Raw genomic sequence first — 19278 nt, 5'->3', positions numbered from 1 at the left:
CAAAAGCCATCTAACCTACACTATGCCATTATCATCCATATGTTTATCCAATAAACTTTTAAATGCCCTCAATGTTGGCGAGTTCACTACTGTAGCAGGTAGGGCATTCCACAGCCTCACTACTCTTTGCGTAAAGAACCTACCTCTGACCTCTGTCCTATATCTATTACCCCTCAGTTTAAAGCTATGTCCCCTCGTGCCAGCCATTTCCATCCGCGGGAGAAGGCTCTCACTGTCCACCCTATCTAACCCCCTGATCATTTTGTATGCCTCTATTAAGTCTCCTCTTAACCTTCTCGCCAACGAAAACAACCTCAAGTCCATCAGCCTTTCCTCATAAGATTTTCCCTCCATACCAGGCAACATCCTGGTAAATCTCCTCTGCACCCGCTCCAAAGCCTCCACGTCCTTCCTATAATGCAGTGACCAGAACTGTACGCAATACTCCAAATGCGGCCGTACCAGAGTTCTGTACAGCTGCAACATGACCTCCTGACTCCGGAACTCAATCCCCCTACCAATAAAGGCCAACACACCATAGGCCTTCTTCACAACCCTATCAACCTGGGTGGCAACTTTCAGGGATCTATGTACATGGACACCTAGATCCCTCTGCTCATCCACACTTCCAAGAACTTTACCATTAGCCAAATATTCCGCATTCCTGTTATTCCTTCCAAAGTGAATCACCTCACACTTCTCTACATTAAACTCCATTTGCCACCTCTCAGCCCAGCTCTGCAGCTTATCTATGTCCCTCTGTAACCTGCTACATCCTTCCACAGTCAACAACACCACCGACTTTAGTATCGTCTGCAAATTTACTCACCCACCCTTCTGCGCCCTCCTCTAGGTCATTGATAAAAATGACAAACAGCAACGGCCCCAGAACAGATCCTTGTGGTACTCCACTTGTAACTGAACTCCATTCTGAACATTTCCCATCAACCACCACCCTCTGTCTTCTTTCAGCTAGCCAATTTCTGATCCACATCTCTAAATCACCCTCAATCCCCAGCCTCCGTATTTTCTGCAATAGCCTACCGTGGGGAACCTTATCAAACGCTTTGCTGAAATCCATATACACCACACAAACTGCTCTACCCTCGTCTACCTGTTCAGTCACCTTCTCAAAGAACTCGATAAGGTTTGTGAGGCATGATCTACCCTTCACAAAGCCATGCTGACTATCCCTGATCATATTATTCCTGTCTTGATGATTATAAATCTTGTCTCTTATAATCCCCTCCAAGACTTTACCCACTACAGACGTGAGGCTCACCGGTCTATAGTTGCCGGGGTTGTCTCTGCTCCCCTTTTTGAACAAAGGGACCACATTTGCTATCCTCCAGTCCTCTGGCACTATTCCTGTAGCAAATGATGACATAAAAATCAAAGCCAAAGGTCCAGCAATCTCTTCCCTGGCCTCCCAGAGAATCCTAGGATAAATCCCATCAGGCCCCGGGGACTTATCTATTTTCAGCCTGTCCAGAATTGCCAACACCTCTTCCCTACGTACCTCAATGCCATCTATTCTAATAGCCTGGGTCTCAGCATTCTCCTCCACAACATTATCTTTTTCCTGAGTGAATACGGACAAAAAATATTCATTTAATATCTCGCCTATCTCTTCAGACTCCACACACAACTTCCCATCCCTGTCCTTGACTGGTCCTACTCTTTCCCTAGTCATTCGCCTATTCCTGACATACCTATAGAAAGCTTTAGGGTTTTCCTTGATCCTACCTGCCAAATACTTCTCATGTCCCCTCCTTGCTCGTCTTAGCTCTCTCTTTAGATCCTTCCTCGCTAACTTGTAACTATCCATCGCCCCAACTGAAACTTCACACCTCATCTTCACATAGGCCTCCTTCTTCCTCTTAACAAGAGATTCCACTTCTTTGGTAAACCACGGTTCCCTCGCTCGACGCCTTCCTCCCTGCCTGACCGGTACGTACTTATCAAGAACACGCAGTAGCTGATCCTTGAACAAGCTCCACTTATCCAGTGTGTCCAACACTTGCAGCCTACTTCTCCACCTTATCCCCCCCAAGTCACGTCTAATGGCATCATAATTGCCCTTCCCCCAGCTATAACTCTTGCCCTGCGGTGTATACTTATCCCTTTCCATCATTAACGTAAACGTCACCGAATTGTGGTCACTGTCCCCAAAGTGCTCTCCTACCTCCAAATCCAACACCTGGCCTGGTTCATTACCCAAAACCAAATCCAACGTGGCCTCGCCTCTTGTTGGCCTGTCAACATATTGTGTCAGGAAACCCTCCTACACACACTGTACAAAAAACGACCCATCTAATGTACTCGAACTATATCTTTTCCAGTCAATATTTGGAAAGTTAAAGTCTCCCATAATAACTACCCTGTTACTTTCGCTCTTATCCAGGATCATCCTCGCCATCCTTTCCTCTACATTCCTAGAGCTATTTGGAGGCCTATAGAAAACTCCCAACAGGGTGACCTCTCCTTTCCTGTTTCTAACCTCAGCCCATACTACCTCGGAAGATGAGTCCCCATCTAGCATCCTCTCCGCCACCGTAATACTGCTCTTGACTAGCAGCGCCACACCTCCCCCTCTTTTGCCTCCTTCTCTGAGCTTACTAAAACACCTAAACGCTGGAACCTGCAACATCCATTCCTGTCCCTGCTCTATCCATGTCTCCGAAATGGCCACAACATCGAAGTCCCAGGTACCAACCCATGCTGCCAGTTCCCCTACCTTATTTCGCATACTCCTGGCATTGAAATAGACACACTTCAAACCACCTACCTGAACACTGCCCCCCTCCTGCGACGTCAAATCTGTGCTCCTGACCTCTATACTCTCATTCTCCCTTACCCTAAAACTACAATCCAGATTCCCATGCCCCTGCTGCATTAGTTTAAACCCCCCAAAGAGCACTAACAAATCTCCCCCCCCCAGGATATTTGTGCCCCTCAGGTTCAGATGTAGACCATCCTGTCTGTAGAGGTCCCACCTTCCCAGAAAGAGCCCCAGTTATCCAGAAATCTGAATCCCTCCCGCCTGCACCATCCCTGTAGCCACGTGTTTAATTGCTCTCTCTCCCTATTCCTCATCTCACTATCACGTGGCACGGGCAACAACCCAGAGATAACAACTCTGTTTGTTCTAGTTCTGAGCTTCCATCCAGCTCCCTGAAAGCCTGCCTGACATCCTTGTCCCCTTTCCTACCTATGTCGTTAGTGCCAATGTGGACCACGACTTGGGGCTGCTCCCCTCCCCCTTTCGGACCCGGAAAACACGATCCGAGACATCACGTACCCTTGCACCTGGGAGGCAACATACCAAACGTGAGTCTCTCACGCTCCCACAAAATCTCCTATCTGTGCCCCTGACTATCGAGTCCCCAATTACTAAAGCTTTGCTCCTCTCCCCCCTTCCCGTCTGAGCAACAGGGACAGACTCCGTGCCAGAGGCCCGTACCCCATGGCTTACCCCTGGTAAGTCCCCCCCCCCACAAGTATCCAAAGCGGTATACTTGTTTCTCAGGGGAACGACCGCAGGGGGTCCCTGCACTGACTGCTTCTTCCCAGTCCCTCTAACAGTTACCCATCTATCTCCAATCTTTGGTGTAACTAATTCCCTGAAGCTGCTATCTATGACCCCCTCTGCCTCCCGAATGATCTGAAGTTCTTCCAACTCCAGTTCCCTAACTCGGTCTTGGAGGAGCTGGAGATGGCAGCACTTCCTGCAGGTAAAATCAGCAGGGACACTAACTGCATCCCTCACCTCAAACATCCTGCAGGAGGAACATTGCACTCCCTTCCCTGCCATTCCTCTAACTTTCTACCAAGATCTGGCTAACAACTAAATTTAAATTTTAAAAATAAATAAATAATAATAATACAATATGGTACTTACCTCAGACCAATGGGTTTTATTATTAGGTTAGAGGAGGAGGGGGGGGGGTGGGAGACACTACACGTGTAGTGTCTCGGGTTTCCTCTCCACCAGAATTTATTGGTGAGGGACTTCCCAGACGTCCGCGGGTCGAACTTCCTGTTCCCGCCTTAAACACTAAAATTTTTTTTTTTTTAAAACAGCAAAGAGGGACCGAAAACGGGACCAGGTAAGAGTTTACCTAAATACTCACCCACCAGCTGCCTCTGCGCTCCGCTCCCGCTGAAACTCCCAAGATCTGCTCCTCCCAGAAATCACTTGCGCACTGCTCCCGCTGAAATTGACTAGCCTGCTCCTGTGAAGGTCTCCCAGAAATCACTAATGCACCGCTCTCGCTGAAATCGATATTAACAGGCTGAGGTCACAGGGCCTGTAGATACAGCTGAGGTCACGGGTCCTGTAGAAACAGGCTGAGTGCATGGGTCCTGTAGATGTTCTGTGGTCACTGGGCCGATATTAAGAGGCTGAGGTCACCGGGCCTGTATATACTGGCTGAGGTCATGGGGCCTGTAGAAACAGGCTGAGGTCACATGGCGTGTATAAAGAGGATGAGGTCACTGGGCCTGTAGAAATAGACTGAGGTCACAGGGCCTGTATAAACAGGCTGAGGTCACAGGGCCTGTAGATGAGTACTGACGTCACGGGCCTGCAGGAACAGGCTGAGGTCACAGGGCCTGCAGAAACAGGCTGGGGTCACGGGGCCTGTAGATAAGTGCTGATGTCATGGGCCTGTAGAAACAAACTGAGGTCACAGGGCCTGTAGATGAGTGCTGATGTCATGGGCATGTAGAAACAGGCTGAGGTCACGGGGGCCAGTAGAAACAGGCTGAGGTCACAGGGCCTGTAGATGAGTACTGACGTCACGGGCCTGCAGGAACAGGCTGAGGTCACAGGGCCTGCAGAAACAGGCTGGGGTCACGGGGCCTGTAGATAAGTGCTGATGTCATGGGCCTGTAGAAACAAACTGAGGTCACAGGGCCTGTAGATGAGTGCTGATGTCATGGGCATGTAGAAACAGGCTGAGGTCACGGGGGCCAGTAGAAACAGGCTGAGGTCACAGGGCCTGTAGATGAGTACTGACGTCACGGGCCTGCAGGAACAGGCTGAGGTCACAGGGCCTGCAGAAACAGGCTGGGGTCACGGGGCCTGTAGATGAGTACTGATGTCATGGGCCTGTAGAAACAAACTGAGGTCACAGGGCCTGTAGATGAGTGCTGATGTCATGGGCATGTAGAAACAGGCTGAGGTCACGGGGGCCAGTAGAAACAGGCTGAGGTCATGGAGCCTGTTTGAACAGGCTGAACTGAGCTGGGGCCTGAACGAAATGGTCGCTGGCGGCAGCTGTTAAGCTTCCTGCTACATGTCCCCAGGTGATGAGGTAAGTTTCTATCCTCCTTTTTCTAACTTCAGGTAAGACTGTAAAAGCCTCACTGTGATGTCAGTTTGTGGGACGGCATTGACTTGGACGCAGTCGCAGTTTCCTAATCATGTTTTCTTGCACTTTTGCAGATCGCTGAAGCCGGAACTTTGGCGAGAAAGGCCTCAAGTAAGAATCTATGCTCTAACTCTGTCGAGAAGGGAGGCGGTGCTGCCCCTAGCCTAGTGACCGAGACATACGCATCGGTCAACAAGACCAAGGCGCACATCTACACGGAGCCCGGGCCGAGGACTTGCAGGCCCACGGATAGGACGCACACTTATGCTGAACCCAACCACATCCGGCTCTACGCTGACCCCGATGACAACATCATCTTATACGCGCCGCCTCAGGACCACCTGTCCAGGGCCCTTCAGCGTCAGCGCCATCATGTGTACTCGGAACTGGATCTCAAGCATGCCGGGTGTGGCAACTTATACTGCCCTGCCCCCACCAAGGTCGCCGCCACGACCCCCGATCTCCCACCCCGGCAACCAGCAGACAACGCCAGCGTGGGGGTGGTGCCCACTGCCCCTCCAAGGTGGCCATCTCCTCCCCTTAGCCCGCCCAGTGTCCAGCCCACCTACGCCCAGCCTGCCCGCAGAAGCCGGGGCCTCCCCGTTGCCCCTGGCGCTCAGGGCCTTGCCAAGGACAGGTTTGAAGTAGACGACACAGCTTATGGAATCGTGCCGAGGCCTGTTCCCAGCAAACCAGAGCCAGAACCGAGGCCTGTGCCAGCATCGAGGCCTGTGCCGTGCAAACAAGAGCCAGAACCGGGGCCTGGGCCAGCATTGAGGCCTGTGCCAGCACCGAGGCCTGTTCCAACACCGAGGCCTGTTCCAACACCGAGGCCTGTTCCAACACCGAGGCCTGTTGCTGTTCTGAAGCCTGATTTAGCACCGAGGCCTGTTGCTGTTCTGAAGCCTGATTTAGCACCGAGGCCTGTTGCTGTTCTGAAGCCTGATTCAGCACCGAGGCCTGTTGCTGTTCTGATGCCTGATTCGGCACCAAGTCCTGTTCACACCACATCAGCACCTGCATTTATCCAGGCCGAGAATCTCTACGAGCGGGTTCCAGAGGAATATCTGAGACCACCACCCTTCGCACCCAGCAGACCAACAAACAGGAGGGTAAGAATTATCCTGCCATCCCCTTTGTGCCTAGTGTGACCTGTAGGGCCTGGGGAGGAAGTGTGTAGGCCGAACACTGAACTAGCTTGAGCCATGGAGCCTGGGAAGGGAGTGTGAGATCCCCAATGCTACACTGGGGCCTAGCATTGCCAATGGGGCCTGAGGAGGGTGTGCACCATTCCCAACACTAAAGTGAGGTCATGTGTGACCCATGGAGCTTGGGAAGAGAGTGTGCAATGCCCAATGATACACTGGGGCCTAGTGTGACATGTGGAGCCTGGGGGTAGAGTGTGCAATGTCCAATGATACACTGGGGCCGAGTGTGACATGGGGAGCCTGGGGGTAGAGTGTGCAATGTCCAATGATACACTGGGGCCTACTGTGACCCATGGAGCCTGGGGAGAGAGTGCACAATGTCCAACGATACACTGGAACCTATTGTGACCCATGGAGCCTGGGGAGAGAGTGCACAATGTCCAACGATACACTGGGGCCTAGTATGGGCCCATGGAGCCTGGGGAGAGAGTGCGCAATATCCAATGATGCACTGGGGCCTAGTGTGACCCATGGAGCCTGGAGAGAGAGAGTGTGCAATGCCCAATGATACACTGGGGCCTAGTGTGACATGTGGAGCCTGGGGGTAGAGTGTGCAATGTCCAATGATACACTGGGGCCTAGTGTGACATGTGGAGCCTGGGGGTAGAGTGTGCAATGTCCAATGATACACTGGGGCCTATTGTGACCCATGGAGCCTGGGGAGAGAGTGCGCAATGTCCAACGATACACTGGAACCTATTGTGACCCATGGAGCCTGGGGAGAGAGTGCGCAATGTCCAACGATACACTGGGGCCTAGTATGGCCCATGGAGCCTGGGGAGAGAGTGCGCAATATCCAATGATGCACTGGGGCCTAGTGTGACCCATGGAGCCTGGAGAGAGAGTGTGCAATGCCCAATGATACACTGGGGCCTAGTGTGACATGTGGAGCCTGGGGGTAGAGTGTGCAATGTCCAACGATACACTGGGGCCTAGTATGACCCATGGAGCCTGGGGAGAGAGTGCGCAATGCCCAATGATACACTGGGGCCTAGTATGGCCCATGGAGCCTGGGGAGAGAGTGTGCAATGCCCAACGATACACTGGGGCCTATTGTGACCCATGGAGCCTGGGGAGAGAGTGCGCAATGCCCAACGATACACTGGGGCCTATTGTGACCCATGGAGCCTGGGGAGAGAGTGCGCAATGCCCAATGATACACTGGGGCCTAGTATGACCCATGGAGCCTGGGGTGAGAGTGTGCAATGTCCAACGATACACTGGGGCCTAGTATGGCCCATGGAGCCTGGGGAGAGAGTGTGCAATGCCCAACGATACACTGGGGCCTATTGTGACCCATGGAGCCTGGGGAAAGAGTGTGCAATGCCCAACGATACACTGGGGCCTAGTATGACCCATGGAGCCTGGGGTGAGAGTGTGCAATGTCCAACGATACACTGGGGCCTAGTGTGACATGTGGAGCCTGGGGAGAGAGTGTGCAATGTCCAATGATACACTGGGGCCTTGTGTGACCCATGGAGCCTAAAGAGAGAGTGCGCAATGCCCAACGATACACTGGGGCCTAGTATGACCCATGGAGCCTGGGGAGAGAGTGTGCAATGTCCAATGACACACTGGGGCCTAGTGTGACATGTGGAGCCTGGGGAGAGAGTGTGCAATGTCCAATGATACACTGGGGCCTAGTGTGACATGTGGAGCCTGGAGAGAGAGTGCGCAATGCCCAACGATACACTGGGGCCTAGTGTGACCCATGGAGCCTGGAGAGAGAGTGTGCAATGCCAAATGATACACTGGGGCCTAGTGTGACATGTGGAGCCTGGGGGTAGAGTGTGCAATGTCCAATGATACACTGGGGCCTAGTGTGACATGTGGAGCCTGGGGGTAGAGTGTGCAATGTCCAATGATACACTGGGGCCTATTGTGACCCATGGAGCCTGGGGAGAGAGTGCGCAATGTCCAACGATACACTGGAACCTATTGTGACCCATGGAGCCTGGGGAGAGAGTGCGCAATGTCCAACGATACACTGGGGCCTAGTATGGCCCATGGAGCCTGGGGAGAGAGTGCGCAATATCCAATGATGCACTGGGGCCTAGTGTGACCCATGGAGCCTAGTGTGACCCATGGAGCCTGGAGAGAGAGTGTGCAATGCCCAATGATACACTGGGGCCTAGTGTGACATGTGGAGCCTGGGGGTAGAGTGTGCAATGTCCAACGATACACTGGGGTCTAGTATGACCCATGGAGCCTGGGGAGAGAGTGCGCAATGCCCAATGATACACTGGGGCCTAGTATGGCCCATGGAGCCTGGGGAGAGAGTGTGCAATGCCCAACGATACACTGGGGCCTATTGTGACCCATGGAGCCTGGGGAGAGAGTGCGCAATGCCCAACGATACACTGGGGCCTATTGTGACCCATGGAGCCTGGGGAGAGAGTGCGCAATGCCCAATGATACACTGGGGCCTAGTATGACCCATGGAGCCTGGGGTGAGAGTGTGCAATGTCCAACGATACACTGGGGCCTAGTATGGCCCATGGAGCCTGGGGAGAGAGTGTGCAATGCCCAACGATACACTGGGGCCTATTGTGACCCATGGAGCCTGGGGAAAGAGTGTGCAATGCCCAACGATACACTGGGGCCTAGTATGACCCATGGAGCCTGGGGTGAGAGTGTGCAATGTCCAACGATACACTGGGGCCTAGTGTGACATGTGGAGCCTGGGGAGAGAGTGTGCAATGTCCAATGATACACTGGGGCCTTGTGTGACCCATGGAGCCTAAAGAGAGAGTGCGCAATGCCCAACGATACACTGGGGCCTAGTATGACCCATGGAGCCTGGGGAGAGAGTGTGCAATGTCCAACGACACACTGGGGCCTAGTGTGACATGTGCAGCCTGGGGAGAGAGTGTGCAATGTCCAATGATACACTGGGGCCTAGTGTGACATGTGGAGCCTGGAGAGAGAGTGCGCAATGCCCAACGATACACTGGGGCCTTGTGTGACCCATGGAGCCTGGGGAGAGAGTGCGCAATGTCCAACGATACACTGGGGCCTAGTATGGCCCATGGAGCCTGGGGAGAGGGTGCGCAATGCCCAACGATTCACTGGGGCCTATTGTGACCCATGGAGCCTGGGGAGAGAGTGTGCAATGCCCAATGATACACTGGGGCCTAGTGTGACATGTGGAGCCTGGGGGTAGAGTGCGTAATGTCCAATGATACACTGGAGCCTAGTGTGACATGTGGAGCCTGGGGAGAGAGTGTGCAATGCCCAACGATACACTGGGGCCTAGTATGACCCATGGAGCCTGGGGTGAGAGTGTGCAATGTCCAACGATACACTGGGGCCTAGTATGGCCCATGGAGCCTGGGGAGAGAGTGTGCAATGCCCAATGATACACTGGGGCCTATTGTGACCCATGGAGCCTGGGGAGAGAGTGCACAATGCCCAACGATACACTGGGGCCTAGTATGGCCCATGGAGCCTGGGGAGAGAGTGTGCAATGCCCAATGATACACTGGGGCCTAGTGTGACATGTGGAGCCTGGGGGTAGAGTGTGCAATGTCCAACGATAAACTGGGGCCTAGTATGACCCATGGAGCCTGGGGAGAGAGTGCGCAATGCCCAACGATACACTGGGGCCTAGTATGGCCCATGGAGCCTGGGGAGAGAGTGTGCAATGCCCAACGATACACTGGGGCCTATTGTGACCCATGGAGCCTGGGGAGAGAGTGCGCAATGCCCGACGATACACTGGGGCCTATTGTGACCCATGGAGCCTGGGGAGAGAGTGCGCAATGCCCAACGATACACTGGGGCCTAGTATGACCCTTGGAGCCTGGGGTGAGAGTGTGCAATGTCCAACGATACACTGGGGCCTAGTATGGCTCATGGAGCCTGGGGAGAGAGTGTGCAATGCCCAACGATACACTGGGGCCTATTGTGACCCATGGAGCCTGGGGAGAGAGTGCACAATGCCCAACGATACACTGGGGCCTAGTATGACCCATGGAGCCTGGGGAGAGAGTGTGCAATGTCCAACGATACACTGGGGCCTAGTGTGACATGTGGAGCCTGGGGAGAGAGTGTGCAATGTCCAATGATACACTGGGGCCTTGTGTGACCCATGGAGCCTAAAGAGAGAGTGCGCAATGCCCAACGATACCTGGGGCCTAGTATGACCCATGGAGCCTGGGGAGAGAGTGTGCAATGTCCAACGACACACTGGGGCCTAGTGTGACATGTGGAGCCTGGGGAGAGAGTGTGCAATGTCCAATGATACACTGGGGCCTAGTGTGACATGTGGAGCCTGGAGAGAGAGTGCGCAATGCCCAACGATACACTGGGGCCTTGTGTGACCCATGGAGCCTGGGGAGAGAGTGCGCAATGTCCAACGATACACTGGGGCCTAGTATGGCCCATGGAGCCTGGGGAGAGAGTGCGCAATGCCCAACGATACACTGGGGCCTATTGTGACCCATGGAGCCTGGGGAGAGAGTGTGCAATGCCCAATGATACACTGGGGCCTAGTGTGACATGTGGAGCCTGGGGGTAGAGTGCGTAATGTCCAATGATACACTGGGGCCTAGTGTGACATGTGGAGCCTGGGGGTAGAGTGTGCAATGCCCAACGATACACTGGGGCCTATTGTGACCCATGGAGCCTGGGGAGAGAGTGCGCAATGCCCAACGATACACTGGGGCCTAGTATGGCCCATGGAGCCTGGGGAGAGAGTGTGCAATGCTGAACGATACACTGGGGCCTATTGTGACCCATGGAGCCTGGGGAGAGAGTGCGCAATGTCCAACGATACACTGGAACCTATTGTGACCCACGGAGCCTGGGGAGAGAGTGTGCAATGCCCAACGATACACTGGGGCCTAGTATGGCCCATGGAGCCTGGGGAGAGAGTGTGCAATGCCCAACAATACACTGGGGCCTAGTGTGACATGTGGAGCCTGGGGGTAGAGTGTGCAATGTCCAACGATACACTGGGGCCTAGTGTGACATGTGGAGCCTGGGGGTAGAGTGTGCAATGCCCAACGATACACTGGGGCCTATTGTGACCCATGGAGCCTGGGGAGAGAGTGCGCAATGCCCAACGATACACTGGGGCCTAGTATGGCCCATGGAGCCTGGGGAGAGAGTGTGCAATGCTGAACGATACACTGGGGCCTATTGTGACCCATGGAGCCTGGGGAGAGAGTGCGCAATGTCCAACGATACACTGGAACCTATTGTGACCCATGGAGCCTGGGGAGAGAGTGTGCAATGCCCAACGATACACTGGGGCCTAGTATGGCCCATGGAGCCTGGGGAGAGAGTGTGCAATGCCCAACAATACACTGGGGCCTAGTGTGACATGTGGAGCCTGGGGGTAGAGTGTGCAATGCCCAACGATACACTGGGGCCTATTGTGACCCATGGAGCCTGGGGAGAGAGTGCGCAATGCCCAACGATACACTGGGGCCTAGTATGGCCCATGGAGCCTGGGGAGAGAGTGTGCAATGCTGAACGATACACTGGGGCCTATTGTGACCCATGGAGCCTGGGGAGAGAGTGCGCAATGTCCAACGATACACTGGAACCTATTGTGACCCATGGAGCCTGGGGAGAGAGTGTGCAATGCCCAACGATACACTGGGGCCTAGTATGACCCATGGAGCCTGGGGAGAGAGTGCGCAATGCCCAATGATACACTGGGGCCTATTGTGACCCATGGAGCCTGGGGAGAGAGTGCGCAATGCCCAACGATACACTGGGGCCTAGTATGACCCATGGAGCCTGGGGAGAGAGTGTGCAATGCCCAACGATACACTGGGGCCTATTGTGACCCATGGAGCCTGGGGGTAGAGTGTGCAATGTCCAACGATACACTGGGGCCTAGTGTGACATGTGGAGCCTGGGGGTAGAGTGTGCAATGCCCAACGATACACTGGGGCCTATTGTGACCCATGGAGCCTGGGGAGAGAGTGCGCAATGCCCAACGATACACTGGGGCCTAGTATGGCCCATGGAGCCTGGGGAGAGAATGTGCAATGCTGAACGATACACTGGGGCCTATTGTGACCCATGGAGCCTGGGGAGAGAGTGCGCAATGTCCAACGATACACTGGAACCTATTGTGACCCATGGAGCCTGGGGAGAGAGTGTGCAATGCCCAACGATACACTGGGGCCTAGTATGGCCCATGGAGCCTGGGGAGAGAGTGTGCAATGCCCAACAATACACTGGGGCCTAGTGTGACATGTGGAGCCTGGGGTTAGAGTGTGCAATGCCCAACGATACACTGGGGCCTATCGTGACCCATGGAGCCTGGGGAGAGAGTGCGCAATGCCCAACGATACACTGGGGCCTAGTATGGCCCATGGAGCCTGGGGAGAGAGTGTGCAATGCTGAACGATACACTGGGGCCTATTGTGACCCATGGAGCCTGGGGTGAGAGTGTGCAATGTCCAACGATACACTGGGGCCTAGTATGACCCATGGAGCCTGGGGAGAGAGTGTGCAATATCCAATGATGCACTGGGGCCTAGTGTGTCATATGGAGCCTGGGGAGAGAGTGTGCAATATCCAATGATGCACTGGGGCCTAGTGTGACATGTGGAGCCTGGGGGGGCGGGGAAAGAGTGTGCAATGTTTGACGATACACTGGGGCCTAGTGTGAGCCATGGAGCCTGGAGGGAGTGTGTTCAATGTCCAATGATGTACTGGGGCCTAGTGTGACATGTGGAGCCTGGGGAGAGAGTGTGCAATGCCCAACGATACACTGGGGCCTAGTGAGCCCGTGGAGCCTGGGCTACTTTGCGGGCGAAGTCAGAGGAATCTTGAGACGCACAACAAAGATTAAAACGCAAGCCCCAGATTGGTGGGGTTCAGTCCCAGAGACCTCGAAACCGCAGTCCCCTCCCCCAGCCCCACTCAAGGTCTAACAGAGACAGGTTCAGGCAGCCCCTGCGTGACAACACTAACTGGGCCCTTTTCTATTTCTTCCTAGGACCTTTGAGTGATTTGTACAAGTGGACCTGTGTGCTATTCCCGCCAGGCGAATGTTCCAGAGCAGCGACTGTTCAGGATGAGGGGACATTTTGCAGCTTTGGATTCGACAGAAGCGATAGCGAAGAACTATTTCCTCTGGTGGTGGCGCGGGGAGGGCCCAGAACGAGGAGTAGCATCCTTCGACTGAGAAGCCAATCTCCTTCCAGAGAGAACAACGATTGAAATGATAAATCACATCCTTACCAGCTAGATAAACACCCCAGGGCTTCACAGCTGCATTAAGAAGAAAAACGTGACCCCCGAGTCACGTGGGGAGGTATCAGGGCCAAGGGTCCCAGAATTCGGTCAATAAGGTTGGTTTGAAGGAGCGCCTTAAAGGGTGAACGAGAGAGACAGAGACGGAGAGAGACAGAGAGAGAGGGTGAGCGAGAGACAGAGAGAGAGAGACAAGAGGGAGAGAGAGAGAGAGACAGGGTGAGCGAGAGACAGAGACCGAGAGACAGAGAGAGAGAGAGACAGAGTCAGAGAGAGACAGAGAGAGAGAGGGTGAGCGAGAGACAGAGAGAGAGAGACAAGAGGGAGAGAGAGAGAGACAGAGAGAGAGGGTGAGCGAGAGACAGAGGGAGAGAGACAAGAGGGAGAGAGAGACAGAGACAGAGAGAGACAGGGTGAGCGAGAGACAGAGACAGAGAGAGAGAGAGACAGAGTCAGAGAGAGACAGAGAGAGAGGGTGAGCGAGAGACAGAGAGAGAGAGGGTGAGCGAGAGACAGAGAGAGAGAGACAAGAGGGAGAGAGAGAGAGACAGAGACAGAGAGAGACCGGGTGAGCGAGAGACAGAGACAGAGAGACAGAGAGAGAGACAGAGAGGGAGACAGAGACGAAGAGAGAGAGAGGGTGAGCGAGAGACAGAGTGAGAGAGAGACAGAGAGAGAGAGGGTGAGCGAGAGACAGAGAGACAGGGAGAGAGAGAGACAAAGACAGAGAGAGAGACAGAGAGAGAGAGACAGAGAGAGAGGGTGAGCGAAAGACAGAGACAGACAGTCAGAGAGACAGAGAGAGCGAGAGGGAGAGACAGAGAGAGAAATACAGAGGCAGACAGGGAGAGAGTCAGAGAAAGACAGAGAGCGAGAGACAGAGAGAGAGAGAGAGACAGAGAGACAGAGAGAGAGACAGAGAGAGAGAGACAGAGACAAAGTGAGAGACAGAGAGAGAGAGAGAGACAGAGAGAGAGACAGAGAGAGAGACAGAGAGAGAGAGACACACACACACAGAGTGAGGGATATGTTATTCTCTAAGTCTGAATAAAGATTGTAGACTTCCAGTTAACACAAATACTTTATTCGGTGGGTTTGTTCTGTTTCCAGAGCTTAACTAGATATAATAGTCAAGAGGTCTGACCAGTGAAGCTGCGGTAAGCTGCCTGTGCTGAGCTCTGTCTGCTGCTGCTCCCTGGCCCTGTGCCTCTGAAAGAGGCGGATTCTCCCTTGGGCTGGACCCTATATACCCGTCTCTGATGCTGCCCTCTAGTGACGCTGTGGCTGTTACAGCTGTCTGCAGTCCCTGGTGTACGTGCAGATGTATGTACAGATGTACAGATCACTACACTTTCATTTTCTGGGTTTTATCCTGAGTTCCATGTTCCATGTACATCGCGACGGGCAGTTTAATTTAGCCCCTGCCAATCGGGGCCATTTTCCTGATCAAGCTGGGGTCCGAATGTATCTTGGAAACCATTTGGTACTGAGAGCAGGGATTGCAGGTCTGCAATTTGCTTTCGGCATTTGGCGTGGTCCACCGAACTCTGCCGTTGTTCCGTGGTGGAACTGTGGAGTGCTCGCAAGGCTGCTTTTAAATCCTGACATTGCTTCTTTAATTGCTCGACTAGAAGTTCTGTTTCTTCTCGCACCAACACCGCGTGTTGCGTGTCTTGGTAGGCCTGACCATACTGTGACTGAAAGCTGCTTAGGTGAGCGAGACAAGATTGGTGTGCCCGTTTGACATCAGCCACCTCCTTGTCCTTCGCCGCTAACTGCTCTCCGAGTTGCCTGTTAACTTCCCCGCACTCGCTAACGTCTCCCTCACTCTTCTCTCTGTGTCGAATCTCTCTGCGGAGCGTCTTGACGACCTCCTCGGTGCCTCGCAATTGTGCCAAGCAGGACACGATTGCCGTCGGCTTGCGAGCTTTCCCGAAGCTTTTCTTATGAATCTCGGTCAGGTTCTCCCACCAAGCCTGTCCGATACCTCCGGGGCCCGACCTGTTTCCTCATTTGTGCAAAACTCGCTCCTTTCCCTTTTAGATACTTCCGAATTTCCTCTTCCCATACGGGACACTGCTCTGCTCTATTGGTCGCTGCGATCTCGAATTCCTGCGGGTTCATAAGGCCTTCATTGCCATCCCTACTGTAATCTCTGGGTTTCTACTGTAAATTTGGAACGGGGGGAATAAAGTGGTGATGTAAACACGGGTACGGCTTAAGCTATTTTCCGGTCTACAAAACTCCCAACAGTTTTACGCAACAAAATCTATCAAGGTTACCTTATATCCCATACTGTCATGTGAGGGTACCTTTAAGAAATGGATGTTTAAGCAATGTACCTTTAAGAAATGGAGCTGATCATATTACTGAAGTGCTGTCAGAGGGTGGGGGGGGAGCCGAGCTCACTTCTGCTTTTTGAGTTTCAGTTTGAGAAGGCAGCTGGGAGTGTCTGTGTGTTTTGCTGTGAGCTGCATGAAGAAACACAGAGCTGGTCTGTTGATTCCTGCAATCCAAAGACTATAAATATATTGAATGTAACCTAATGTGCTCCTATTTTTGAAGGTTTGAAGTCTTTTGGATGTTTAAAGGAACAGTTTGAAGGATTATTTAGTGTTGTAGTCTGTTGGGGTTATCTTTGAAGTAATGGGTGTTAAGATATTCAATGTTTGTTTTTAAAAGGTTAACTTGAGTTCATAGAATAAACATTGTTTTGTTTTAAAAACCACTTGTCCATTTCTGCTGTCCCACACCTGGAGAGTGGGCCGTGTGCTCCCCACACCACAATCTATTACAAGTTGTGGGTCGGTTGAACTCCATGAAACACTTTGGGCGTTCTGTCAACCCGGACCCGTAACAGTACACATGCAAATAACACACTCCCGAATCTTGGAGGTTTGATCGAGATCGGCCTTACGCTTGTGGTTTTTTTTTACTTTTTCCAATTGGGTTTCTAATTCAAATTTGGGTTTTCTCGGAGTGACAAAGTCACTTCTAGGTCGAATCCCGTCAGATGTCGCCAGTAATGTTGCTGTATTTACTTGCTACAAATATGGCGGGTAATTAGGTCGCCTTTCTTAATCTTAATTATTGATATGCTTTCAGAGAGTCACCAGGTATCTCTCGATACCGCCACAAGGTTCAACCGAATACCGATCAAAGAGCCAATACACCAGTTAGTTCAAAGTCAATGGTACTTTATTTCCACACAGTATGATTTACTCTTGCACAATAATGCTACAATCTAAACTATCTCTATCGCTAACGCCTGTACTTAACTTCGGGTGCCCACTCAGTCAGAGGAACGATGGCCGTTGTTCGAATCTGAGGCTGTTGGGTTCGAAGAGGTAACAGAACAGCTACGGTCGTCCGCCTGGTAGCGAACGTTGACCTTGGACTTGCTTCTAGTGATGCTGGTGGAGGGGTCTCTCCGGTTGAGAGCCAAATCCAAGAGGCCGAACTTTTCGCGGGGGTTCCTTCTTATACTTGGAGGGGCTTCGCCCGCTTTTAGGCGGGCCTTAAACTTGATCCCAATTCATTGGGCAGCTTCTCGATCACCGCCATCGATCTGAGCCAATAAAGGGGCGGGTGCCCTGATGGCTGGGCCTGTCCTAGGTGGCCGTTGGCCTTGCTTTGTTCGTGTCTTCTTGCTGGGGTAGTGGCGCCGGAACGTCTGGGACGGTATCGGCTACCTGAGCACTCGTCTTTGTTCATCGGAGATGGGCCATCAATGTGGAAATCGGCCAAGAGTTTTGGTTCTGTCTGCAGACTCCCTTCCAAATACACATCAGGCTCTGTGCCTGCTGGTTACTTTGCTTTGTCCATTTTTCCCTGCACGCTCTGCGAGTGTCCATTTTATATACTGAAAGTGGCCATCCCAGGTGGCTACACATCGCCGTGTCGCAGCCCCTCACCGCAGGCCGCGGCCCCTCGCCCTGTCCCAGCCCCTCACCGCAGGCCCCATCCTGGCCACTCGCCCTGTCCCAGTCCCTCACCGCAGGCCCCAACCCGGCCCGTCGCCCTGTCCCAGCCCCTCACCGCAGGCCCTGCTCGGCCCCTCGCCCTGTCCCCGTGCCTCACCGCAGGCCCCATCCCGGCCCCTCGCCCTGTCCCAGCCCCTCACCGCAGGCCCTGCTCGGCCCCTCGCCCTGCCCCGTGCCTCACCGCAGGCCCCATCCCGGCCCCTCGCCCTGTCCCCGTGCCTCACCGCAGGCCCCATCCCGGCCCCTCGCCCTGTCCCAGCCCCTCACCGCAGGCCCTGCTCGGCCCCTCGCCCTGTCCCCGTGCCTCACCGCAGGCCCCGCCCGGCCCCTCGTCCTGTCCCAGCCCCTCGCCCTGTCCCGGCCCCTCACCGCAGGCCCCTCGCCCTGTCCCGGCCCCTCACCGCAGGCCCTGCCCGGCCCCTCGCCCTGTCCCAGCCCCTCGCCCTGTCCCGGCCCCTCACCGCAGGCCCCTCGCCCTGTCCCAGCCCCTCACCGCAGGCCCTGCCCGGCCCCTCGCCCTGTCCCAGCCCCTCACCGCAGGCCCTGCTCGGCCCCTCGCCCTGTCCCCGTGCCTCACCGCAGGCCCCATCCCGGCCCCTCGCCCTGTCCCAGCCCCTCACCGCAGGCCCCTCGCCCTGTCCCAGCCCCTCACCGCAGGCCCTGCCCGGCCCCTCGCCCTGTCCCAGCCCCTCACCGCAGGCCCTGCTCGGCCCCTCGCCCTGTCCCCGTGCCTCACCGCAGGCCCTGCTCGGCCCCTCGCCCTGTCCCCGTGCCTCACCGCAGGCCCCATCCCGGCCCCTCGCCCTGTCCCAGCCCCTCACCGCAGGCCCTGCTCGGCCCCTCGCCCTGTCCCCGTGCCTCACCGCAGGCCCCAACCCGGCCCCTTGCCCTGTCCCAACCCTCACCGCAGGCCCCATCCTGGCCCCTCGCCCTGTCCCAACCCTCACCGCAGGCCCCATCCTGGCCCCTCGCCCTGTCCCAGCCCCTCACCGCAGTCCCCGCCCCAGCCCCTCACCGTGTCCCAGCTGCTGGCCACAGACTGCATCGCGGCTTATTACCTAAGAGCATGTCTTTTGGGACTTGTGGGGGAAACCCACACAGACACGGGGAGAACGCGCAGAATCGAACCTGGGACCCTAGAGCTGTGAAGCAACAGTGCTAACCAGTGTGCTACCCTGCCGCCCTATCTGAAATCTATGTCAAGTCTTCAAATTACTGAATGAGCGAGTCTCCACAGCCCTCTGAGACACAGAAATCCCTGGATTCACCACCCTCCACTCAGCGTGAAGGAATTCTCCCTGATCCCAGCCCAAAATGGCCCAGATCGTGCCCCCACCCCTGGTGTGTTTGAGACTTTCCAAGCGCGAGGGCTGGAAACACCCTCCGCGAGACCCTCTTTCAGAGGGTCGGGGCAGCCTCGATGGGCCGAATGGCCTGCTTCTGCGCTGTGGCGATTCCATCACCTCCTCGGAATCTTCTGAACTCCCAGGGACA

The 19278-nt window shown here is 54.5% G+C and overlaps 1 protein-coding gene across 2 annotated transcripts in view; it reads left to right on the top strand.

Annotated features, from left to right (window-relative positions):
- The window catches only part of LOC140402842 (uncharacterized), a 29972-nt gene extending 13452 nt beyond the window's left edge, over positions 1-16520 (top strand). For both annotated transcript variants that reach the window (XM_072490465.1, XM_072490464.1), the window contains 2 exons: positions 5450-6487; positions 13545-16520. In XM_072490465.1, the coding sequence (XP_072346566.1) occupies positions 5450-6487; positions 13545-13553 (1047 nt within the window). In that variant the 3' untranslated portion in view covers positions 13554-16520. The remainder of the gene's footprint in view (positions 1-5449; positions 6488-13544) is intronic.
- The last annotated feature ends 2758 nt before the right edge of the window (positions 16521-19278 follow it).

The sequence above is a fragment of the Scyliorhinus torazame genome, chromosome 26 (genome assembly GCF_047496885.1).
Source record: "Scyliorhinus torazame isolate Kashiwa2021f chromosome 26, sScyTor2.1, whole genome shotgun sequence".
Taxonomy (NCBI): domain Eukaryota; kingdom Metazoa; phylum Chordata; class Chondrichthyes; order Carcharhiniformes; family Scyliorhinidae; genus Scyliorhinus; species Scyliorhinus torazame.
Note: the sequence above shows the minus strand (reverse complement) of the source record. Positions and strands in the feature narration are given on the sequence as shown.